The 26601-nt window shown below is 44.1% G+C and overlaps 1 protein-coding gene and 1 pseudogene across 1 annotated transcript in view; both read left to right on the top strand.

The window, feature by feature from the left end:
* LOC129330660 (ceramide synthase 4-like) overlaps positions 1-9933 on the top strand; it is a 66480-nt gene extending 56547 nt beyond the window's left edge. The window contains exons 7-8 of the mRNA XM_054980795.1: positions 4357-4513; positions 9386-9933. Coding sequence (XP_054836770.1) covers positions 4357-4513; positions 9386-9390 — 162 coding nt within the window. The 3' untranslated portion in view covers positions 9391-9933. The remainder of the gene's footprint in view (positions 1-4356; positions 4514-9385) is intronic.
* The window catches only part of LOC129330659 (ceramide synthase 4-like), a 323796-nt pseudogene that overhangs the window by 85432 nt on the left and 211763 nt on the right, over positions 1-26601 (top strand).

Here is a 26601-nt window from a genome sequence, read left to right as displayed (position 1 = left end):
ACAATACATAATAAATATCACAAAATATCATATAAAAACACAATTAAAATCTCAACATGGCATCTAATTTGTATAAAGTGCAGCAACTGTAACCAGAACCTCACAGTACCTAAAATTTCTCCCCATGTATCCACATGTCAGCTACAATCTTCAGGCTGCCCCTTCTGGCTGTCTCGGCACTTAAGGTAGCTCACCTGGCATCCATTGGAGCTGGTGCCTTTTCTATCCTAGCTCCCTCCCTAGGAAATGTGTTCCTGTAGAGGTGAGGAGTGGATTTTTGGTGTTTCATGAGGCTCTGTGTGTCCTTCTTATTTGCTTGGGCATTTAATTAGGCATCTGTAGATTGAGAGCATTTTTAGGGTTTTTAACATTTGTATTCTGTGCTTGTTAAACTATGATTAGCCAGTTGCCTAGAGCTATGAGGAAAGGTGAGATGTAAATATTTAAATAAATAAATGTGTATATATGCTTTCATGTGGTTTCATCATGGCTGGGAAAGCATAATAATGTGTAGGGACAGATACATAAACATAAATGTAAATGTAAACGTAAACATAACAATGTGTAAGGACAGATGTGTGCATCATCAAAAGCACCACAAGAAGTATTATATTATTAATGCTTCAGGGTGGGTTTTTATGGTGTGTTAGGAGTGTACAAATGCACATCAGTAAAACACCATGCAGGAAAAAGATTTTTGGTACAATCCTATATACAATGGTACGAAGTTTGTTAGTTGGTCTTTAATTAAGTCCATGAGCTTTAATGTACTGGTAACACAGAGTGGGAAATAGCTGCAAATAACAGAAGAACCTTTTGCAAACTGCAGATGATTCAACTGTTGTTGAATAATAATAATAATAATAATAATAATAATAATAATAATAATAATACATTCAATTTGTATACCACCCTTCAGGACAACTTAAGGCCCACTCAGAGCGATTTACAAAGTATGCTATTATTATCCCCACAACAATAACCACCCTGTGAGGTGCGTGGGGCTGAGAGAGCTCCAGAGAGCCGTGACTAGCCCAAGGTCACCCAGCTGCCTTCAAGCAGAGAAGTGGGGAATCAAACCCGGCTCTCCAGATTAGAGTCCCACTGCTCTTAACCACTACACCAAACTGGCTCTAGAGTTAATTTTGGAGTTTTTTCTAGTTTAACAGCAATTTAGAAAGAAAAAAATGCAGCAGAAAGAGAAATTCCAGAAAATGTAGGAAGGGGACAGGGGGGACATCTTCTTATCCCTGATTCTCATAGGCAGGAAGGAAACTTACTAAATGGGAATAAGAATGAATACATTTTAGACATTTTCCTGTGTTTAACTAGCTGCTCCAAATCCTCCTTTCTAATTAAAAAGAGAATTCCACATTCCTGGGGTACAGTCAGGTGGCAATGGACAAATGGTGAGAAGGAGCTGTTCTCAGTTATGGTTGCAGAACTTCTGACAGGAAACGGGTAAGATCCAGCCACAGTTAAGCAGATTTCACCCAAGATTTCATTTCAACATGAATGTCCAACACGCACCTTTTAATCTCCCCACGAAATCGGTGTGGTTTAAAAGTAGTTTTGAGAGGCTGGGTTTTGGCACATGGCTTGTCTGTGACCATTACTCAAGTGCCACGAGGTGGAAGTGCCTCAAGGTAGTGCTCTCATTGCAAGAATCGTGCCTTTCCTTCTTGTGTATTCAAACCACAATGTGATACTTCCTGCGATTGTGAGACGTGCATGTGCTGCAGGAAGCTCTTGGTTAGTGTGTGTGTCATCACTAATGACAGGAAGGATCCACTTGCTCTAATTGATCCCTCATAAAGCAAAAAACCAATGCCAAGTGTTGCTTGGGTCAGCTTCTGTAATTCGTGTCCCCGGTGGCCCCTCAGCTGTCTCCTTTCCCCCGCCCACTACAGGACATTAATCAGCGGATCCTCCACCATGCCGCCACCATCTTTCTCATCACTTACTCATTCTGCGCCAACTATCTCCGCATCGGCACCCTGGTCATGATCATCCATGATGCTTCTGACTGTTTCCTGGAGGTGAGAGAGGCTCACTACCCCCCACAGAAGGGAAGATGTCTTTGGGTTCCTCTTTTTTTTTAGGAACCTGCTTGACTGGAGCAGAAGGTGCAAGTGTTTCTAGGGGGTATACATTCTTTCTGCAAAGAAACAAGTGTCACATATACATCCACATACAATGCAGGGTTGCTTTTAAGGCTTAATTAAATGTCTAATATTCCATTCCATTTGCCAACATAGTATGTAGTTTAATGGTTATTATTTGATACTGTAGATCAAGAGGAAGGGAGTGGCTTACACCCAGAGTGCCTTACTTATGTGAACCTCTTGTAGATTTCTGATTGGCAACTGTCAATAGATTCAGTGTCATATAGAACTACTGGTTGAGACCAGAGAGATCTGGGTTCTAACCTCAACTCAGCCATGAGGCTTACATGGAGACATTTGGCCAGTCTTTCTTGTTCTAGGTTACCTTAAGGGGTGGTTCTGAGGATATAACTGAGAACCTTGTATACCACTCTGAGTCCTTTGGAAGAAGGATGGGATAAAAGTGCAATAGACAGAGACCATAACCATTTGCACATTTTCCAGAGAAAGAATTTCCAATATCTTTTGATCTAGTCTGTCTCTCACTCAAACTCTTCCTTTCCCATCTGTATCTTTCTCTATAAAAGGAGTGGAATATGATTTCTTCTTCATACCATCTGAAGAAATGAGCTCTGACTTACAAAACCTCAATGCTGGAATAAATGTGGATAGTCTTTTGGGTGTCTCTGGACTTCTGTTTTGTTTTGCAGTAGACTAACATGGCCTCCCTTTCTGGATTTACCTTGATCTTTGGCAGTAATTTAAAACTGGAATGTGTATAGCTGTATCCTTGACTGCTAGATAGGATCCTTTTGATTTATGTACTTTTTGTCTCCACCATCCCTAGCTTGCCAAGGTCTTCAACTACCTGAAATGGCACTGGACTTGTAACACACTCTTCATTGCATTCGCCATCATTTACCTCTTCACTTGCCTGAGGCTTTTCCCCTCCTAGTAAGTTTCAGTTCTGGTCACATGTCTAAGCCCCTTCTGCAACTTTCCAGTCTGTCTGATTCTAGCTGCTACCTTAGCTGGGTTTCAGACACATTAGTGGAGGTGGAGAGGAGCCACTGTGGGGCAGCTAGACAGGATGGGATAGACATTTCTTGTTAGCCCCACCCCCATACTACATAGTGTGAGCATCCAGGTTTAAGAGTAAAAATGCCACATGTTCAATACTTGTGTATCTGCAATAGCATAGTGGTTAAGGGGTTGAGCTGTGAGTTAGCTCTCTCTTGCTTCAAATCCCATTACTGCCATGAGCTTAGCATTTGGCTTTGAGTAAGTCAGTCCTCTCAGCCCCAGCTTCCCAGTTCTATTTTGAGGATAATAGTAACACTGCTACGAGTGGGACAGTATTCGTCCGAAGAGCGGTATATAAACACACTGTTGTTGTTGTTGTTGTTGTTGTTGTTGTTGTCTTTCCCCTCTGAATTACTGATTTGCACCATGCCCATAGTTGAAACTTTAAACAATGCAAAAAACCCCAATGCTAGAGATTATTTTTGTGCGTATTGAAACCATCACTAATGTGCATTTCTTCCAGTGATGTGCCTTGATGGCTGAAATGGATTATGTCATGCTTTGATTAATAGACTGTGCTTCCTCTAGTGACATTAGAGCAAAAGGATCAGTACCTCGTAGAAGATTCAGATCCTATACATACTTATTTTGTTGTTTGATTTCTAGAGACTATAGAGAAGTGTCAGAAGTGTTTTTAGTTACAGGCTTTATTTAAGTTAAGTTGGTCTAAGAACAGGGGTATGAAAAGAAAAGAAATACAAGTCCTAATCTTTGCTCATGGGTCACATAGGAAGGGATCTCAATACCTTTGTTCACAGAGTCACCAAGATTACCTTCTTGCAGTGCTCTGTCCATGCACAAAAGAGCATTGAGAATGAACGGGTTGGGAGATGCAAGTAATCTGAAGTAACCAACGGAAGAGGAAATCTGTGTGTTCATGCAGTGCATGTACAATTTTTAAAAAATGGGAACAACTGAAATTTTTTAATGTGTTGGTTCAACTTCAGGAACAAAATCATGTAATGTGGAGATCCAAACTGAGTGGAAATTCAACTGAAGAGAAGAAGGTTGGGGAGATCACCCAAATAGGGCACCTCCTCACACCTTTGCCTTAGGAATAAGTAGTATATAGAAAAAGGCAGGTCCTCTCCCTAAGAGGTAATGATCTAAAGGCAGTATGGTAGGGAATCTCAGCCTCTCATTATTTCCCTCCTTCTTTGTCCCACAGTGTGCTCTACAACACATACTATTACTCCATGGAACTCTTCCAACCCTTCTTTGGCTACTACTTCATGAATGCTCTCTTGATGGTTCTACACTTGCTGCACCTCTTCTGGTGTTACTTGATCATCCAAATGCTGTACAAGTTCATTCTGTGTGGCAAGGTAGGAACTCAAGAGGAGGGCGTTCATCAAAATCCAACAAAAAGGTCATGGGACCTAGAATCTCCCAATATTTCAGGGCTGATTGTGAGCCCACAGTATGGGAATTCATTCTGCGTATGCTCAGCAAGATTTGTAGTCATCTCACCCCATGCCACAAGAGCCTGTTTGATGTAGTGGTTCAGAGTGACAGGACTCTAATCTGTAGAACTGGGTTTGATTCCCCACTAGTCATGGGCATGAATCGAAATACGAATTAAATTGGGGCAAATCGGGGCAATTAAATCGGGGCAAATCGGGGCAATTCATGTATTGCAAAAATGCATTTCATGGGACTGTTTTTCATGAAATCTATGACTTTTTGGGCTAATCTGTTCAATTTGTGAATGCTTCATGATGCAACACTGGCTGGCGCTGATCCATTGATTCCCTAGGCAACATAGACCCAGAATGTCTGCAGACCTTTTTTTGCCATGGAAACCCCAATCTTAGCCCACATAACCTTGATAGGCAGCTCTCCCTGCCAAACTGAGAGCTCCCATTCTGTTCTATGAGAGCAATGAGCAGGAGGGGAGATGGGACTTCTGTAGCCATGGGAACAACAATCTCATCTCTCCATACCCTGTTAGGCAGGCTTGTCTGCCAACCAGAGTGCTCCTGTTCTGCTGTATGTGAGCATTTCTTATATAAGGCGCAGCTCTGTGCCTCCTGCTTTTAGTTTCAGTAGAAAGAAGGAGAGGGAGGAGGTGTTGCTGGGATTTGGAGTGAGGGAGAGTGGATTTGGGAGCTTTGGGCTGGATTTGATGCTGCTTCAAAAGAGACTGAAAAGACTCTTATTTTCTTCTCTTGTCCTTGCTGGGAAGGTTGTTGGGTGAGGGTGCCTTTGAAGTCTCCCTATGAGTTTGGCATCTCAGGGTATAAATGGGGCCCCATTGTAGAGCCCCAGGATCTGACGAATGATGAACCTAATGAATCGTTTTGTGAAATGGGACGATTTCGTGAAAGTTCATGGTTTGTGGTTCATGGAACGTGATGAACCACGAAACTCAAGGTTTGTTTTTTCCCACTTCATGCCCATCTCTATTCCCCACTTCTCCACTTGAAGCCAGCTGGGTGCCCTTGGGACAGTCACAGCTTCTCAGAGCTCTTTCAGCCCCACCCACCTCACAGGATGTCTGTTTCTGGTAATAATAATTACATTGACTTTGGAAACCACTCTGAGCGTGGTCTTAAGTTGTCCTGAAGAGTGGTGTATAAACACAACATTATTAGTAGTGATAACTAGTAAGATCTTTCACCTGTGTATATATTTATTAAAAGGTATTAGGAAGGAAAGCACTCCGAAAATACATACAGCACACACAGAGAGCTAACCAAAAAATAGGCTAGAGGTTGGGAAACAATTCAGGAGATGGTTACCAGTCTTGGAGGGGAGGACATCTGTAGGAAAGCAGCATTGAGGCAGCCTGTGCTTCGTAGCAAGGAAGAGAGAGACTCAGACCTGTGTCTGAGGGTGAGTGTGTTGGAATATATGTGTGTTGCAAGGTCTGAGATTCAGTCATTATGGGGTTAATGTGTTTACCTATCATGCTATTGTTTAGATTGACCTGGAAAGGGAACCTTGCACAGAGCCAATAATCTGCAAGCCCGGGAAACTTGAGAGTGTTTGTAAACTGTTATTGGTCAACAGGTCAGGTGACTGTCCTTTCAGGGTCAAGAAGAAGGAGGAAGAAGAAGATTCTCCATTCTGTTATCCCAGCTCTTTGTTGTAAACAGTAGTGAGAAAATGTAGCTCCAGGCTTTGTTGTTTTGTAGCACTCCTGTGACCCTTTTCCTTTTAGAAGTAAATGTTTTTAAAAGCTAAACGCATGTGCTGACTCTCTATTGATCCAAGATCCATTGCACCTCTGAAGTAAAGCTTATTTTTAACCTTCCCCCCCCCCAACAGGGTGTTGGATCCAAGGGCATGCAAACAAAAAAAAAGATACACAGCTACTTTACTAAACATTGGGCAGTAAACCATTGAGGCAGACCAGTCAGGAAATTGCCTTGCATCTAATAGAGGGAGTTGAAACTGGGATTTTCAGATTGAAGTTGGGAACATATCTATCTCCAGGAATGTAAAAAAAAAAGGGTAGTGTTGATTATCTTCAATGATGACAGGTGGCCATGGGCCAGTGAGTTGATCTCAACCCAATCAACCTCACAGGAAGAGCATGATTCAAGTCCAGTAGCACCTCAGACCAACAAGATTTCTCAGGTAAAAGTTTTTGAAAAATACCTTGAGCTTTGACTCTTGATACCCTGGAATCATTGATGGCCTTTAAGGTGGTCCTGGTCTTGAATCCTGTTCTACTATGGGTCAATATGGTCATCCACTTGAAACTACATCTCAAACTAGTTGTGAGGATAAACTGGAGAAGGAGGCAAAGCTCCTTGAAGGAAAAGTAGGATAAAAAAGTAATGGCTTTAAAGATAATATATCCTTGAGGTCTTTAAAAAGTAGCTTCATATACCTCTGGTCCCAGAGCAACGGCCATATTGTTCAGGTCAATGGTGTCCTTGCATGGTGGCAGAGAGGAGGACATCTATGGCAACTGCCTTTCACTCTGCCACCCACCCTAAACCTCCCTTCATAGGATTTCGGGTTTTTCAAACAGTAAAGGGCATTCACCACACACAACCTAACTTCTAATTATTAGACAGAAAGCCCTGACCTAAATCCTCACATGGTCCCCTATCTCCTCTTCTAGAGGCTCCACCAGGCAGGCAGCATGTTCCCTGTACTTGCTTCCCCTCACTCATCTGCTCCCTAGAGCTATTGGGGAAAGGGAACTTAGCGTTTACTATTCTTTATGTACATTGCAATCATTTAGATTATCTATATTTGCCCATTTTTGGTGAGAAGAGTGTCTGAGGTTTGCATGTGTGCTTTAAGTCCCCTCAGCCAACAACTTCAGGGTTAAACAAAACAAAAACATACATTATTTACAAGATGGAACATAGGAGTGTATGTTTTTAAACTCATACATATACTGCGGATAAACACAGACTGTTTCAATGAAACAGAACAGGTTTCTTAAAGCCAGCAAATTTCTTCTGCCTTCTTTCAGCTGCTCCAAAACCTTCTCTCCCTTTCTAACTTCCTCCAACAGACACCAACTATCACTGACCCAGCATTCTGCCCCCTCTCATTGGTTGTTTCTGAGTAGAGGTGGAGCTGGAACTAGTCCTGTCTGTCACAACATCCTATACTTCCTTCTAGATGTGACCATCTGTTTGTGTCAAGCTTCCATGTGACAAATGTATCAGTTGGTGGGATGTAGTTTCCAAATTTCTGTCTTGTTACAGAAATCCTGGTTCTGGGACCACCAGGAGTGCTAGACTGGGTACCCGCAGCAGGTAAATGGCCAAGGAATCCTTAGCATGGAAACAAGCATACAGACACTGACACTGTTCCAAAATACAGGTACAAAAAAAGAGCTGCTCCATCTGCCCTCGTTTCACTATTTTCTGAGACTCATTCATTGCAACCAACAAGTTTCAAAGAAGCAAAATCAAACAGAAGAGGGTGGGGGAAGAGCCCCCTCACTCACCACACAGACACCTTCCCAGCCTTTGCCTAGGGAATTAATTCTTGCTCCTTCCTCGCATAGAGAAGAATGGGAGATCTCTGGTTGTCGGGCAGAGCTATTTATCAAGATTTTGAGAGCTAAGATTGGTGTTCCCATGGCTGCAGAATGACGCCCCCCCCCTCCATTGCCTAGGGAATTAATTCTTGCTTTTTGCTTGCATAGAGAAGAATGGGAGCTCTCTGGTTGGCAGGTAGAGCTGCCTATCAAGTTTTTAAGGGCTGCAGAAGGTATGCGAACATCTTCTCTGTTGCCTAGGGAATTGATAGATCGGCACCAGGATGTCTGAACTCACAGACCTACGGACTGGCCCAAATGGACCAAAGTTTGTGAAAAATGTGAATCCCACAATCCGCGTGTTTGTGAACCATGAACCGGGCCAGACAGTGTCAAACTTAGGTCCATTTTCTGCTCTATGCCCACTTCTCCTCCCCATCTTTGGGAAATTTTTTCACTTCTGGAAGATGGAAGTTCTTGTCATTCTTAAATGCTTCTGCACCTGGGCTTAAACACACAATATCTATTGATACGGGTTAGACGGCTTCTAATCTAGACAAGGCCATATAGTTGTGTTACTGCTTTGTTTCTTGGCCTTCACCAAGGGTATGCTATTCTGGGTCTTCAAGAGTACAATCCTAAAAAGAGTTACTCCAGTCTAAGCCCATTGACTGGAGTAACACTGCTTACGATTGCACTGTAAACTCCTTTTCAGCATTGTTTAGTGGAGAGGCCAGGCCTGCTCTGTTTCTGTGTGTAGAAACACCTTCTAGGACCTTTTTGGTCCAATCCAGGAACTGTTCCCCTATGTTTCTGGCCTTATCAGTGACTTGATGCTTGCTTACTTTAAACCTGATTTTTCACCCAATTAAAAGAAATCTGCTGAAGCTTCCAAAACAACCATGGCACCAGTTCCTCTCAAACCACCATGAATTCTCATTGGACCCCAGAGCTGCCAGTGAACAGCAGCTTCTGAGCCCATCCTAGACATATTCTTTTAAGTCAATGTGGTACAGAAGCAATGATAGCTTCATTGCTATCATTCATTCACTTCTCACATTACGTTTCTCATCTACTTTTCACAAAGCACATGATTTTCTGAATTTTATTCTTGCAATAAACTTGAGAGAATGCTTATGCTGAAAAGGAATGACCGGACCAAGGTTACCCATGAGTTCCATAGCCATAGGCAAAGGAAAAGTACAGATAGCCGAGATTGGTGATGAAAGTTTTGCTTCTCTTGCAGATTGAAAAAGACGTGAGGAGTGACTCAGAAGACAGCGAGAACGATGAAAAAGAGACAACCTGAATAGATTCCCAAGTTTGTCCCCAGCCTCTCGAGGCATCCCTTTGAGTGTGCAAACCAACACAATACTACCTGCTGAACTTTTATACTGGGATTTTTCTGGGTATACTTCGGTCAAGTAAAAGTGCTGTCTCTCAATGTCAAGGGTAAAACAACCCTTACAGAGGAGAGAAAGATCTCATAACTCTCCCGAGTTGCAACATTCTACTGGGAAATTAAAATTATCTGACCAACATCAAAAGAACCACTTCAACAATTTATATGCTAAATGTTTACTAACTCAAGATAGTCATATACAGGAATAATAATGAATGCAGTAACAAAAAACCATATTACAACAGAGTAGCAGCAAGAACATTTTATACAGCAAGAGTAAAAAAAATTCTCAGCCTCTTAAGCTCTAACAGGAGGTGTAGTCGAACTAACAAACAGCATCAAAGAAATAGTTACTAATGCAAAGATTAATTAAAAAATTGTTCACCAGGGGGCCCCATAAAAAAATTTTATGAACACAATTGGAGCATCAGTACATTCTTTGGCATAAATTAATTCTGTTTGCTGTTGCTCATTAATACAGAAATGTGTGTAAGGAATATCCAAGGTTATTTATAGAGTGATATTGTCAGTATTTTTTTTGAAAATGACTCCAGTTTTGTGTTTTCTGAAAGAATGTATAGATTCTAGAGTAAATAGGGACTTGATACAAGCTCTGTACTATGCATTTGTTGTGTAGAACAGACCAAGGGACAAATGTAAATCTTTCTCCACTGAGATCATATATTCCTCAGATGCTACAAGTTGTGTTTTGTTTCAAAGCAATCTCTGGTAAATCACTCAGATTCAATGACTCTAAAATGTCACTCCAATGGATATGAAACTGTATAGGCTTGTACGACATCAGGAAGTCAGTTTCTCTGACTTCCGGTTTGGGATCCATGAAGGTCTAACGCAGCTCTAAGAGCTGAGCTGTCCGGGCTGCTGTTTTGGAGGCTAGAGGGGCGAGGATTTGCCCGTAGCCAACTGTTCTCAGGCGGAGAACAGGCATAGAACGCTCAAGAACCCGAGGGCGCATTGATCTTGGGTTGGGGGGGTCCTGCGCAATGGACTCTCTCCCGTCCCTTGAGGTCCCACCCGAAGAAAGGTTTTGCCAAGATCTCTACAGCAGTTTTGGAGCCAATTTGGTTGGCATAAGACCTGCATGCCCAAGCTTCATACAGGGACAAGGGGACTTGAAGTGAATTGAATACAGAAACAGTGATTACAACCCGTGAAAACGACTAAGAAGGTAAAGATTACTATCTCTTGAAACGGGACAGATTACTTTAAGAAACAAAGTACTAAAGCGAATTTAAAAACTGCCACAGATTGATTACAAGCAGGGGAAATTCCGGCAAGAAATTTTTTTTAAAAGGACTATGTATAACGGAGTTAGTAGAGAAAGCTGATTATTGTTTACATACCTGCGGAGAGAAAAAGATAGTGGACTGTGGGAAAGTCTCAACATCGCGAGAATTGCTGTGTGTGGCAGAGGAACAGAAGTACGTCAGAACGATAGAGAAGCTGGAGAGAAGCAGCCTTTTCTATGTGACAGGAAGTAGAAGATTGCCATTTTGAAGAAGGGAAAGGTTGTGGCTTCAGCGGAAGAGGAAGTAGGCCATCTTGGATTAGAAGTATAGTTGAAATAACCATAGAGAAAAGACACCCGACATTTTGGACTGTGTAAATGTGTTTTTTAAAGAAATAAATTAAATTCGGGACTTTCAAAAGTAAAAGTATACAAAGTTAAACACCACAGAGTTAAGAAAAAGAGCGGACTTGTGGGAGCGAGGTAAAGCTAGCCCCAAGATGTCAAAAAAGGAGTGGCAAGCAGCAATTGAAAGCATGGATAAAAAAGTTTCAGAAGGAAACAAAGAAGTTAAAGATATGATACAAGAGATGGCGAAAGAGTTTAAAGAGACACTTAAGAAGGAACTGGCGGAACTGACGAAAGGTATGGAAAAAATACAGAACGACTTGCAAGCCACACAGCAAAGGGTTAATGTAGTAGAAAATGCAATGGATACCTTAGCAGATACTCAACGAACTGAGATGAGGGCAATGAGAGGCAGAATGGCTGTCGCAGAAAGTAAACATATGGAGAAACAACTGAGATTTCGGGGTTTGCCAGAAATTGAGGGAAAATCTGCCCAAGAACAGATTACAGAAGTTTTGGCTGGATACCTGGGGAAAGAGGAAGATTAAATTGCGGCTTTCCTAGATGTGGTATACAGAATAAATTCAAGATTTGCGACCCAGAGGAAATTACCAAGAGATATGATTGTGCAATTCACGACTAGAAACACAAGAGAAATGATTGTGAGTAAACAATTCCAGGATCCATTAGAGGTCGACGGCAAGGCGGTGATTATTATGAAGGAATTGCCCAGATCGGTGCTATTGGATCGGAAAAAATATAAAGATTTAGTCCGGATTTTGAAGGACATGAAGATAAGATACAGATGGGAAATACCAGAAGGACTGTCCTTCGAATTTGGAGGAGCTAAAAAGCGCATCAGATCTGAATTGGAGATGGAAAAGTTCATCAGGAACAATGAAAAGGACTTACCAACAACAAGATTATGATTATGGTGTGCAAAATAATATCTTGGAATGTAAATGGACTTAACTCGCCTAATAAGAGAAAAATATATTTTCCACTGGCTATTGAAACAAAAATGTGATATTGTATGTTTGCAAGAAACTCATATTAAAAAGCAAGCTATAAAATACTTAAAGTTTGCAAAATTGGGAAGTGAATTTGTGGCTGCTTCAAAAAAAAAGAAAAAAGGTGTGGTGTTGTATATAAAAGAAGAATTGCAGCCAAAATTAGTAGTGAGTGATGTGGAAGCTAGATATTTAGTAGTGGAAATTACGTGGAATTTAAAGAAATTGTTGGTGATTGGAATATATGCACCTAATGGAGCAAAAGAAAAAAAATTTGAGGACTTGGGAAAACAATTGGATGAACTATCTTACGATCAGATAATTTTAGCTGGAGACTTCAATGGAGTTACTAACTTGGATGAAGATAAGAAATCTGGAACGGCACAAAAGAAAAGAGGATTACTACCAAAGTCTTTTTTTGCAATAAAGGAACAAGAGACTCTAGAAGACGTGTGGAGGAGACAGAATCCTAAAACTAGACAATATACATTTTACTCTGCAAGACATCTCACTTTATCACGAATTGACATGATCTGGGCCTCCAAAGACTTAGCGTTATGGACTAAAGATGTGGAAATAATGCCTATGGTAGGCTCAGATCACAACCCAATCATGTGAAGATTTGGGAAAAGAAATAAAAGAAAAGGGTGGAGAATAAATGAAGATCTTTTGCAAGAAGAAGAAAATATTGAATTGTTGCGAAGAGAGACCAGATTCTTTATACAACATAATATGAATAAGGAAGTTTCGACTAATAAGGTATGGGACACTTATAAAGCAGTGACTAGAGGCATACTAATGGATTTAAATGCAAGAGCTAGAAAGAAAAAAGAGGAGAAGTGGTTAGAGATTATGGAGAAAATAAAAGCCAAAGAGACACAGCTTAAGAAGAGACCAGGAAAAAAGAAGATATATCAGGATATTAAAATCCTACAAGAACAATTGACGGCAACGAATAACAAGGAATTGGAATGGAATCTTAAGAGAATGAACCAGAAGTCGTTTGAGGGTGCAAATAAGCCTGGGAAATATTTGGCGTGGCAACTGAAGAAAAGAAAAGAGAAGAGAATCATAAATAAAATTTGTGAGAATAAGACATATTTGGAGCAGGTAGCCATTAGTAGAGCTTTTTTTAAATTTTATGCAAAGCTGTACCAAAAAAAGGAAGTGAATAAAGACTCTATAATGAGGTATTTGGAAAAGATGAAGCTCCCTGCAATTTCTGAAGGTTGGAGAGAAAAATTGAATAGGGAAGTGACGGAAGAGGAAATAAAAGAGGAAATTCAGTCAACAAAATTAGGAAAGGCACCAGGCCCGGATGGACTAACAGCTAAATTTTATAAAGTAATGGCTAATGAACTGGTGCCGTTCCTGAAAGGATTAATGGAGTTATGCGAGATCAGAGGATCCCTGATACTTGGAGAGAAGCTAATATATCATTGATTCCTAAAGAGCGACAGGATTTGACCAATGTTAAAAATTATAGACCAATTTCATTGCTGAACAATGATTACAAAATCTTTGCGAAGATTTTGGCTGAGTGGATAAAAGGATGGATGTCTGAATTTATTGCGGAGGAGCAAGCTGGATTTTTGCCAAATAGACAAATCAAAGATAACTTAAGGACAGTTATAAACGGTATTGAATACTACGACAAGCGTTGTGATAGAGAAGTTGGTTTCTTCTTCGTGGACGCTGAAAAAGCATTTGACAACTTGAACTGGGACTTTATGTTTGCCACTATGGAAAAGCTGCAAATGGGAGAAAAGTTCATACGAGCAGTGAAAGAAATTTATAGGGACCAGAGTGCAGCAATTGTGGTGAATGATGATGTGACTAAAAAATTGACAATAGGTAAAGGTACAAGACAGGGTTGTCCTTTGTCACCATTGTTGTTCATTTTGGTTTTGGAAATACTGATGATTCAAATACGGGAAGACGATGTAATCCGAGGAATAAAAATAAAAGAGTTTTCCTACAAGGTCAGAGCGTTTGCGGATGATATAATGTTAATTGTGGATGATCCAATTGAGAATATGCCGAAGGTAATGGAGAAAATAAAGGAATTTGGAGACTTGGCTGGATTTTTTGTAAATAAGAGGAAGTCAAAGATACTATGTAAGAATATGTCCAAACAGAAACAACAAGAACTAATGGAAATAACGGACTGCGAAGTAACAAATAAGGTAAAATATTTGGGTATTGAACTGACTGTGAAAAACATAGATCTATTCAAGAATAATTATGAGAAATTGTGGATACAAATAGAGCGAGACTTGATAAAATGGAATAGGTTAAATTTGTCATGGTTGGGAAGAATTGCAGCAGTAAAGATGAATGTATTGCCAAGAGTGATGTTCTTGTTACAAACAATTCCAATTATCCGAGACTCCAAACAATTTGAAAAATGGCAAAGGAAAATATCGGATTTTGTGTGGGCAGGCAAGAAACCCCGTGTGAAAATGAAAGTATTACAGGACGCTAAAGAGAGAGGTGGAATGCAGCTGCCCAATCTAAGACTATATCATGAAGCAATATGTTTGGCATGGATAAAAGAATGGATGACGCTGAAGAATCGCAAATTACTGGCTTTGGAGGGATATAAACAAATATTTGGATGGCATACATATTTGTGGTATGATAAAGTAAAAGCAGACTCTATGTTTTTACACCACTATATTCGGAGAAGCCTCTTCACAATTTGGAAGAAGTATAAAAATTACCTACAAGACGGAACTCCTTCCTGGGTGGTTCCGTATGAAGTAATAGATCCGAGAACTGTCGATAATGAGCAGCAGTGTTTAACTTACAAGGAGATAACACGAGTAGAGTTTTCAAAATTGAGAATAAAAACAGAGGAGGAGTTGTCTCCATGTTATGGATGGTTTCAATATAGACAGATCAGAGATCTTTATAATTCAGATTGTTTGAAAGGAGGAATAAGAATGGAGAACTCAGAATTAGAAGATGTAATTTTTCAAGAAGGTAAAAAGGAAATTTCAAGGATTTATAAAGTACTTTTAAAATGGTTTACAGAGGATGAGACAGTAAAAGTCCAGATGGTGAAGTGGGCTATAAATTTTCACAAAGAAATAACAATGGAGGCGTGGGAATACCTGTGGAAAATGACTTTGAAGATTACGACATGTACAAGTATTAAAGAGAATGTCTACAAAATGATTTATCGTTGGTACTTGACACCAAAGAAAATTGCGCTAGGAAATATTAATATGTCGAATAAATGCTGGAAATGTAAAAAACATGAAGGATCATTATACCACATGTGGTGGACTTGTGAGGTAGCTAAGCAATACTGGGGAGATATAATTGAAGTAATTAATGAGGTTTTGCAAACCCAAATAAATAAGAACCCAGAATTGCTGCTACTGAACTTGGGAATGGAAGATGTTCCAATGCAGTATAGAACATTGTTATTTTACATGATCACAGCAGCAAGGCTTTTATATGCGCAGAAATGGAAAGTACAAGAAATACCAACTACAGAAGATTGGATTTACAAATTGCTGTACATGGCTGAGATGGACAAAATGACAAGAAAACTTAAAGATCTTGATCCAGGACAATTTAATGCAGATTGGGAGAAATTGAAACAATATCTAGAAAAAAAATGGGATGTGAAAGGGGAACTGTGGCAGTTCGAGAATTACTGAAATGTAATAGAAGAAGAGAGAAGTGACTTTACCGGGAAAGGGGGAATTTAATTATTAAAATCTAAGCTACCATTGGGGTTATGATAAAATTAAAAATTATAGAGTATGAAATAATAGATGTTTTACTATGGATATATAAGATTAAGCTAGTTAGATATTATTTACAATATATAGCTTAAGTAAAGAGTATATAATGGATATTTGAGTATAACAGTTACCTTATAGACTTAAAGTATGCTTAGAATAAGAAATAGTAAAAGATGGGTGTGTAATAGAATATTAGAGTCTAAGCTAATATCAGAATCAGGATGATTGTGAAAGTAAAGAGTTAAAGTAAACGGAAAGTAAACGGATACAATGTTATATTTTTAATATCTTGATTGCTAATATATATTATTATGCTAGCATTATCTTATGTAGAATATATGGTTTAAATGAGGTATTTAAAGGGAAACTTCTATTACAGAGATACTCTTAGTAGAGATTTAACAAGCTTAGAGAAAAGAGTATTGTGTGTTTAATAGAATATATGAGATACTAAGTAATTAAGTAATAAGATAGACTAAGGGTTGGAAAACTGTTGGAAGTCAACTAAAAAGGGGGAGGAAAGGGAGGGGGTTAGAAATAGACTTACAAGGGGGCAATGTACGTGTTGAATGATATTATAATCTAATCCAATAAAAAATTTTATTAAAAAAAAAGAAAAAAAAAAGGAAGTCAGTTTCTCTCTGAACAGTCTGTGCTACTCCATAGGCAAAAAAGGAAGCTCGTAGGCTTAGTGTGCGGCCTGTGTTGCCGCTGAGAGCTGGGCAGAAGTGGAGGCGTGGACAGAGGCGGAAGAGAATAACATCTTCTCTCTTACAGAATGAAATATTATTGGTCAGACATCAGATCTTTTGCCAGCTGAAGAAACAGGACATCTCAGAGTAAATGGTTTTATTTAAAATAATTCGCAACTCTTTTTATTACACAAGAACCTGATAAATGTAAAAAAATAATCCTACAACTACCAGGGGGGGGGAAAGCAAAAACAAAACTCAGATATACTAATATTTCTGAAAGAAAACCGTTTAACCAAGTTCAACCATGTCTTTCATGGCACAGTGGGAATTTGAACCCATGTCTTTCCAGTCCCATGTTCTAACTCATACGCTGGCTGATCTCCCTCTTTGCCTAGATGCCTTTGGCATTGGGGGCAGCAGCAACAACACCAGCCCTTTCTAGAGTCTGTACGATAGGAATCCACTTCTTAACATGGCCCACGCCACCATGGGTCTTCCTCATATGTCCAGGCCCTTTGGACATCTATATGTATAAAAACAAGTGTCCTGTCAGTCTATGGATGGCAGGCTGTGGCAGATAGAGCCCTGTACCCTCACAGCAAGAAATCCACAATCCTGGTTGAAAGGCTTTATTCAGGAATCAAATCCACAGATATGTCCATAGGATTGTTCAGAAGAAAAGCAAGCAAACAATCCTGTTGACATGAATACCTAAATGTGTGAAAACCATCCTTATAGAGCACAATACTCGTCCCCCCTCCCAACAGTGAAACATAACTTCTGGTGCAAAGCAGTCCTGAGTACTCCTTGCATAGTTTACATATCACATTTAGACACTAGGAAGGCATAAGATTAAAGCTGAAACATAGTGATTCATGAGAACGAACAGTTTACAAGGTCAGAAGCCCTGGAAGCTTCAAAGCAGTTAGATAAGGCACCTGTGGCTTCAGTAAGCCTGTGAAAGCAAGGCCCTTTTTGGCATTTGCAATATGACATCAAGATACAACATTTATAATGGTTCACAGGAACGGCAATGGCTCATTGTAACAGCTCATCTTAAAGTAATGGCATGGATGAGGTGCAGACATGACAGTCCTGACTGACTCATCAACGCCCAGTCAAACCCCTGGACCTAGAAATGTGAAATTTGGGGAGATGTACAGGCTCACTAAGAAGGGATTTTAAGAAATTCGCCCCCTAAGGGGGTAAGAAGGGGTAAAATGTGTTTTGCCCCCCCAGTCTGGAATAAAGAGGCAGACACAAAGCATTTTGGATATTAATGGGCCACTTTATTTTAACTTTAACAAATATAAATACGGCAAGGGATCTAACTGCGGTACAGGTCAGGCACGGTGTCCGCGCCAGGACTACCATCCTGACCTGTCTGGGCGAGCCCCACTGCCCCGGGTGTAAGCCATCCACATGCATGGCTGCAACCCGTCTGGCCAGGCAAATGGTTACCACTCCCCGAAGCTCCAACCACTCCGCAATACAGCCCGAGTGAAGGACATTTACAGGGTGAGTGCCAGAGGCAATCTGCCCTCTTAGCTGATCGCCATGAAGCCCACCAGCCAATCAGACAGACTCCAATCCCCCTTATTGGGGATATGCCAAGGGTGCTCGCCGGCCCGCTCCCTTTTTCCCAACTCTATCCTGCCAAGGGCAGGGCCAAGCCTCTGCTTAGGCCCTTGCACCCCACAGGTGGCTTATTGCCAACCTGAGCCCTTGCCGTAAGTCGTCTAGAAACAGCTCATTACCAGCTACTGAGAGGTGAACTCCATCACCTCTATAAAGATGAGCAGCTGCAGCTCGAATCCTAGGGTGAGGCAAGTATATGCCCAATCCATCACCTAAGGCTTTCAGTAAAGCGTTATTAGCCCTACGTCTCGCCTCGTTCATACCCCGGGCATCGAGGCCCTCACGCCATCTGCGTCGCGGCAAGATAGCCGACCATAAGATCAGGACCCCAGGCCAGAGTTCACATATGCGATGCAAGTCTGCCTGCGCCTGCAAAGAAAGGGCCTTACCCTTGATCAAGCCTAGGTCATTACCCCCAAGATGTATGACCAAAATATGAGGAGGGAGTCCCCTCCTTTCTGAAAATAGCAGTGGCATCAACCCCGGCCATCGAAGGCCGCGACGACCCTGCCATTCCACCGTGGCCCACTCACTGAGCCCAAGTTGGGACCCAATCTGCGTCCTCTTGGCTTGGTGGGCCGCCCAGAACACCATGCTGTGCCCGCAGATGAGGATCCGAAGCCTCCCACGGCGAGCCACAGCACCTACAAAAGAAAACAGCATCAACAACATGTCCACTTTAAGGGAGAGGGCGAATATATGACCGATAAGCTGAAGATCGCCAGCGGCCGACCTTCTGAATAACAGGTCCTGGGTAACCCATGGCCGCAGCCGTGGAAGCAGCACCAATCCGAAAGGAATGTGTTGCAAACTTGACACCTGTGAAGCCTAACTTGACCAGCGCCTTCCCAGTCACGGCCCAAAATTGATATTTTGTCAGGGGTCTACCATCACTATGACAGAACAGGACACCTGGTTCTGTCCCCCGCATCTGGACATACTGACGCAAAGCCCGAACGGGGCACAACTCCTGCTCCTCACAGGGCCCCAATACTATCTCAATCCCCCGACCCTTTTGATCCGTCTTGGAACGGTGGACCCTAAGCACCGCTGTCTCCCCTCGAAATTTAAGGTCCTCCGCAGAAAGCGCTCTCCCCGATACGTCAGAGACAGAAAGAGGAACCAACTCACTCACCCGCAGGGCCCCAAAAAATGCCGTCAAGGCCGCTGCATGGAAGAGAAGTGCCTCAAAACGAGAGTGGCAAACTACCGCCCAAACAGAACACAAGCCCCGAAGGACAGAAGGGGAGATGGGTTGCCTATCATCCTTACGTACCACCATCTCACGGGACCATCCCAATAACATTTTCTTAATCCTAAAATCCCCGGTGGCATCAGACAAACCCCGGGCCTTACTAGCAAACGCCAATGCAGCTAGTTGACTCCGAATAGACTTGACTGCCAGACCCTTACCTTTGCGGTCAACGCAAAACTGCATAAGGTGGACAGCCGGCACCGGCCATTCCTGACGCAGACCTGCCTCCCGCCTAAAAGCAGCGAACTGTCTCACCGCCCGATCATATGCCCTCTGGGTGCTGGGGGCGATAGCTAAACGAATCGCCCTGCATGCCTCCGTCCTCCAATCTGCCAAAGGAACTGCGGCATCGGAGCTGGCTGCAAGTCAGCCTCGGGGGCAAGCAGTCGAAATCTCGCCATCTGCAAGCGAGACAAGGCGTCCGCTATGCAGTTGTTCACACCAGGAACATGCTTTGCCAGGAACAGTATATTTAACCGCAGGCACTGCAAGGTAAAAACCCTGACCAACCTCATCACCCTGCAGGATTTGGATGAAAGGGAGTTAACCACTTGCACCACTGCCATATTATCACACCAAAAATGCACTGAGTGGTTAGCAAGGTGCTCACCCCACAAGCAAACCGCTACAAGGATGGGAAAGAACTCCAAGAATGTAAGGTCCTTGGTAAGCCCTTGAGCCGCCCAATCAGAGGGCCACTGCTCCGCACACCAGTGCCCCCGAAAATATACTCCAAAACCCGTGGCTCCAGATGCGTCTGAAGTAACTTGGAGTTCGGCTTCAAGCAAAAGCTCGTCCCTCCAAAATGTAACCCCGTTAAAGGAACTCAAAAATTCCTCCCAAATTTGTAAATCCGCCCTCATGCCGCTGGTAATCCGGATCTTATGGTGAGGCTTGCTAACACCACACGTTGAGTGACACAGGCGTCTGAGAAATGCCCTACCAGGGGCCACCACCCGGCAGGCAAAGTTCAAATGCCCTATAAGTTGTTGAAGCTCCTGCAGGGAAACCTTCCGCCTTCCCTTAAACGAAGCCAAGCGGGCACGAAGGTCACAGAGTTTGTCCCTGGGCAAACTAGAGGTTTGCCTCCTGGTATCCAGTTCAATGCCCAAAAAGGTCAGTACTGATGATGGGCCTTCCGTCTTTTCCTGGGCTAAGGGGACCCCCAGCTCCCCGGCCAGGTCAATAAAGCCAGCTAAAAGGCGGGCACACTGTCCAGACCCATGCGGCCCAACAAAAAGATAATCATCTAAATAATGACAGACATCGTTGCACCGCAAACGGTGCTTCAATGCCCACTCAAGAAAAGAGTGGGCATTGTGCATTCGAAGTAAGCACAAGAAACAGAGCAGCCCATAGGGCGCGCCCTGTCCATATAATACATACCCTCAAATGCAAACCCCAGCAGCTCGAAATCGTCCGGGTGGACTGGAAGAAGGCGAAATGCTGACTTGATGTCACATTTGGCCATCTCAGCCCCAACCCCACAACGCCTCACCACCCTGACCGCCTGGTCGAAGGAAGTGTACCGCACCGAGCACAAGTGCTCAGGTATTGAGTCATTCACTGAGCCGCCCTTGGGGTAAGACAAGTGGTGAATCAAACGGTATTCACCAGCAGCCTTCTTAGGAACAACGCCAAGTGGCGAAACCCGCAAACGAGGAAGAGGAGGGGAAGGAAAGGGGCCTAAAACCCGCCCCTCAGAACACTCCTTAGCAATTTTTGCCCGGACAACCTCCTCCATGCCAACCACAGACTTCAGATTGGATGCCATGAAGGGGGCTCTAACACCCATAAACGGTATTCTGAAACCAAACTGGAAACCCCGTAACAAAAACAACGCCTCCCTGCGCTTAGGATAAAGCTCCAACAACCGCCTAAGGGCCCTCAGACTTACCGGACTGGGGCCCTTTACTAGCAGGCTGCTGGGAACCACCTGCTGCACCCCCACCGCGCCTACCTCCTTTTTTAGGTTGCCGAGGGCATGCTGTGAAAGGGTGTGGACCCCCGCAGAAGGGGCACTGATGCCTAAAGGAACAAGATTTCCTCGAACACTCCCCTCGGGACCCAAACTCCCAGCATAACAGGCGGGGTTGAACCGCCTGCCCCACTGCAGGGCGGGGAGTAGAAGGGGACTGGGACTTATGCAGCAAGTGACCGCTGTCCAAACGATCCCCAGTACTAGGCTTGGCGGGGGACATAACCTGCAGCCACAGCTGCTGGTGGATGCGGTCCCATGGCATGGCTGGGTTAAGGGCAGCCCTCATACGGAATTCCTCGTCATATTGCATCCACGCAGGCCCTGCAAATTCCGTATAGCCCTTATAAATAATGTCCATATATTGAAAAAGCGGGGCCGCACGCCATGGCTGCGCCCGAGCAATGACCCCCGCATATATGAACATACCAGGCAGCCAATTGTGCCAGTTTCTGTCAACCTTCCTGCGCTTCAGCTTCTCCTTATCCCTCTCATCTAAATCCTCTTTATCCTTCTTCTCAATTTCACGAAACAGAAGGTTAAAGATATCAACGTACTCTCCACGCAGGATTTTATCCCTGGTGGCTTGCGTCAGATGATCACCAAGGGGCAGCGCCATATCACCGAATGGCAGCGCATTAAAAGGCACCATCCCGTAACCACCCGTCCCCAGCTGGGGACTCCAATAACCCGCAGGGTATGCCTGCCATGCTGGGGGTTGCCCCGTAGCCCCCTGGGTCATACCCCCATACCAACCAACCGAGGAAGCCCATGGCTGCCCTTGTCCAGGGAGAGCACTGGAACCCAACTGACCCCAGGTATTAGCCTGACCCCAAGGGGAAGGAACTGCGGCCGTGGCCGTGGCCGGAGTGGGGCCAGCCTGAGAACCAGGCGCCTGTGCCTGACTGGATGACATAAATGAAGATCCCAGAGGCAAAGGGCCCCAAGGCCAAGTGTGAGTTGGTGGTGTGGTGTTACTCTTACCAGCATCGTCGGCGGGTTCTACCACTGTCGCTGAAGGTTCCATGGCCAACGCGACAGGCCCACCTTCATCTGCCCAAGCTTGCTCAGTCTCACCAACACCTTGCGCCTCCATCGTGGATCCCAACTGTTGGTTGCTGTCTCTTGCTGAACCGGTCGTCGCACCTGTGGACTCCTCAAGAGCAGAGAGACGTGTCAGCACATCTTGCCTAAAGGCTGACTTAGAAGCCAACCTGCTAGACTTGTAACGAACAGGCCCTCCTGGTGGGGCAGGAGTAACACTCCTAGCCTTTTCAAGTGCCGCTATGCGAGCCAAGATCTGCGAAGTGGACACTCCCCCTTCCTCCTCATCCGAGGAAGACAATACCGGGGCAGTGCGTTTTGAAGCAGGCCTTTTTGCCGGCTGTTTGCCCTTAGAAGGGCCCTTAGCTTTACCTTTAGGCATTGTCACAACAAAATGGCCCCCAGGTAAGAGCCAGAAAATGGCCACTGAAACCCTAAGAAAATGGCTGCTCCAGGAGAGCCAAGGCCAATAAATAAGACCCCCCGTACAGCCACCAAGAACAAACAGCCACCCTGTCTTCCCAAGAAGGAGGGGGGGGTGATAAGAACGACAGCCACCCCCAGTGCCAGCCAGGCAGTAAGCAGAGGCCCAAATCAAAGCCACTGAAAGGCCCCCAACAACCAACCACTAGCCCCGAAGGACGCTTGGGGGGGGGGAGAGGAACCCAAGCCACTTGCTGCCAAAAAGGGGGGGGGAGAGCCGGTACCCCGATCTCCCAGCCAGCAGCGGGCCGCCCACCCCAGTCACCCCAAACCGTAGAGAAACGGAGGGAAGATGAGAAGGCCGCTGCCCTCTAACAACGTCCCACGCTGGCTCCAAACGGCGCGCAACGCCCCGGAGCGTCAATGAGGAGCGCGGCTGAACGGCTCTGAAGCTCTCCCGGGTCAGCCTGCTTCGCCGCCGAAGGCCGTCTCCCCAAACCCAGCTTCGCCGCTCGGAGGACGGAGCAAGACTCCGACCGTCTCTCCCGAGCGCGCGAAGCCGACTGCAGGGCAGAGAGAGCGGAGCTGCCTAGCAAGGCTTGGCTCCGCCCCCTAGAAAGCCTGTGTTTTCTTCCCTCCCAGCAGCCGCTTTCTCCATCCGGGGCTGCAAATGCGGCCCCCATCCTAAGCAGCTTTGAGCTGCCGGCTGGGAGGGGCCGTATTTTAAGAAATTCACCTCCTACGGGGGTAAAAAAGGGGTAAAATGTGTTTTCCCAAAGGGATACAGCTTCCCTGTGTGGCTAGCAGGCTTCTCCTCCCCCGCCCTGCCAACTGCCAACTCAGCCGCTCTTCCCTGATTGGGCTAGCTTTCAAGGTCATTTGCATATGGGATTTTATTTAAAAGTCAGTATGGCAACTGAGTTTTTAAATGTTAACGGGGAGATGGTGCATGACCTTTCTAGGGGCCATTTCAATGTGAACCTCTCACATAAAACTGCCAAAGTGCCCAGTACGCCACTCCTCCTTCAGTCCAACTCTACCTCACACCTCTTGCAGCCATCACCTCTTACTGCCCCCAAGAAGCCTCCTGGCAGACATTGTGCAAGATACACCATGCTAAAAGGAGGAAGGGGTGTTTTGAGGCACTGAGCATAATCCTCAAAGATGTCAGGGGCTACAAGAGAGTAATTGGGGGGAGTCACCGGGCTGCTGGCTGGAGACTTCTGGCAGACTCTGCCAGGATTCCAGGGGGAACTCAAGCTGATGAGGTTACTGTGTGTGTCAAGTCAGCGTATCTGTGGCCCCTCATCAGGAAACTCTCACTAAGAAAGAACATGAGGGTCCACTTGAGAGGCGAGGTGTCCACTGGAGAATTCTCTGAACTCCTACTAAAAATAGGGGACAGAGAGTATCCTGAGTTCAAGGGAAAGGTGACCATACCTGCAGACCTGGGCACAGTAGTGACAACCCTAGCAGACCTAACAGTCACAATATACCCTGATATCACTATAATGGAGAAGTCCATGGACTGGCTGTGCAAGGGCTCCATTCTGACGCCCAAGAACGACAAGGCTGCCATCATTAATGAAACACAACTCCCTCAAAGGGATAGAAATGGAGTTCAGATCTGGGGACTCAGTGGGGCAAATGGATGACTTGGTCACTACCCCATGGAGTTCCTCGACACACTCAACCCTCCTGGCTTCCCAGACCACAAGCTTCTCCTCAAAGTGGGGGCTCCAGTGATGCTGCCTCGGAACCTCAACCAACCCAAACTTTGCGATAGAACCAGACTATGAGTGAAAGCCCTCCACAGGAACGCCATTGAGGCCACATTGTTCACCAGCAGTGTTTGTGGGGGGGGGGGAGAGGGTGTTGGTGTTCATACCATGCATACCACTCATACCATCAGAGAAATCCTTTGAATTTAAGAGACTACAGTTCCCCCTCAAGGCCTGCTTTGCTATGACAATCAACAAGTCCCAGGGGCACATACTGAAGGTGGCAGGAATTGACTTGAGGGAGGATTGCTTGTTACAGGGGCAGTTCTATGTGGCCTGCTCCAGAGTGAGCTCAACCAGCAGCCTGGTGATCCTAGCACCTGAGGGGAAAGCCACCAATGTGGTCTACAAAGAGGTCCTTCAGTAGGAAAATAACCGGTTGTATGTATTTTTCACTTTATTTCTTGCACTACAATCTTTTCCTTTTAAACATCTCTTAAATAACTTACATTTCGAATTCAGTTCATCAGTTTTCAGCATCAACACACTTCGCTTTATTCAAATACTTTTATGAAGCTTGGGTACTATGCTAGTATACTACAAAACCGACTCAACCCCTCCCCCCCACCAAAAATGTTACATACCCGTAAGTATTATAATTCGACTTAAAGACCTCTCACATAAATCTGCCAAAGTGCCCAGTACAGCTTTCAGGATTATTTACATATGGGGCCAACATTCTAAACAGTTGCTATGGGAGTCGTTGAATGTGTCCTGAGGTAAAATGCACATTCCAGTCTTCCCCTAAACGTTCACTATGGTTTCCAATCTCCCTGTGGTGCAGGGTTGCCAGCCTCCAGGTGGTGGCTGGAGATCTCCCAGAATTACAACTGATATCCAGGTGACAGAGATCTGTTCCCCTGGAGAAAATGGCTGCTTTGGAGAGTGGACTCTGTGGTATTATACCATTCTGAGGCCCCTCCCCAAACCCCACTCTATCCAACCTGGACCTGGCAATCCTACTGTGAGGCCTGCCTGCTTGCGCCATCCTCTCTCTGATGGGTTAGCTGTGGAACTGTGTTCTGAGGTAAAAATTAGGTCAAGGAAACTGAAGTCAGTTGAAGAAAGAAAGTACAAGACTCCTGGAAAGGGATTTTATATAAAAGTCAGTATTGCAACTGAGTTTTTAAATGTTTATGGGGAGATGGTGCACGACCTTTCTAGGTGCCATTTCAATGCAAACCTCTCACATGAACCTGCCAAAGTGCCCACCACACCACCCCTCCCTCAGGATGCCTGTGAAATGAAAGTGATGGTTAAGGCATTTGCAAAATGACGTCAAGGTACAGCATTAACCTTTGGTTCAGAGTTAGCATTGGCATGGATGGGGTTCAGACATGACATTCTGCCTCCATAAAGATGGCCCCTCCCTTCAAGGGCCAGGTTTATCAGGATAACACTTAGGGAAGTTTGAAACCAGTCTAGGTGCATTCATATGGGATTGTTCTACCCACTCTTTGTAAGATTCATCAAAGTCTTTCCACCTGACTACGTAAAAAAGTTCATTGTGTTTTATTTTAGAATTCAGGATTTCTTCTATTTCATAATGAATATGCCCATCCACCAGCATTGGGTGTGGGGCCCCCCGTTCTGAATGCCACTGGTCAGGGGGAGGAGCTTTTTTCAGAAGACTGAAGTGGAATACGGGGTGAATTTGCTTTAAATTCTTTGGGAGTTCAATTTCTACAGTTATTTCGTTGCTTCATTTCTTTACAGGAAAAGGTCCTAACAATCTCCACCCTAGTTTTTTACTTGGTTGCTCTCCCTTAATGTTTTTGGTGGAAATCAGGACAAAGTCTCCTGGTTGTAGTTTCCATTGTTCAGAGCGGTTTTTGTCAGCAAATTTCTTATAGTCCTCTTTTGCTTTGTCCAAAGTCCTTT

Source organism: Eublepharis macularius, chromosome 5 (genome assembly GCF_028583425.1).
Source record: "Eublepharis macularius isolate TG4126 chromosome 5, MPM_Emac_v1.0, whole genome shotgun sequence".
Classification (NCBI taxonomy): domain Eukaryota; kingdom Metazoa; phylum Chordata; class Lepidosauria; order Squamata; family Eublepharidae; genus Eublepharis; species Eublepharis macularius.
The sequence above is the reverse complement of the archived record's forward strand: the minus strand, read 5'-3'. Positions and strand labels throughout refer to the sequence as shown.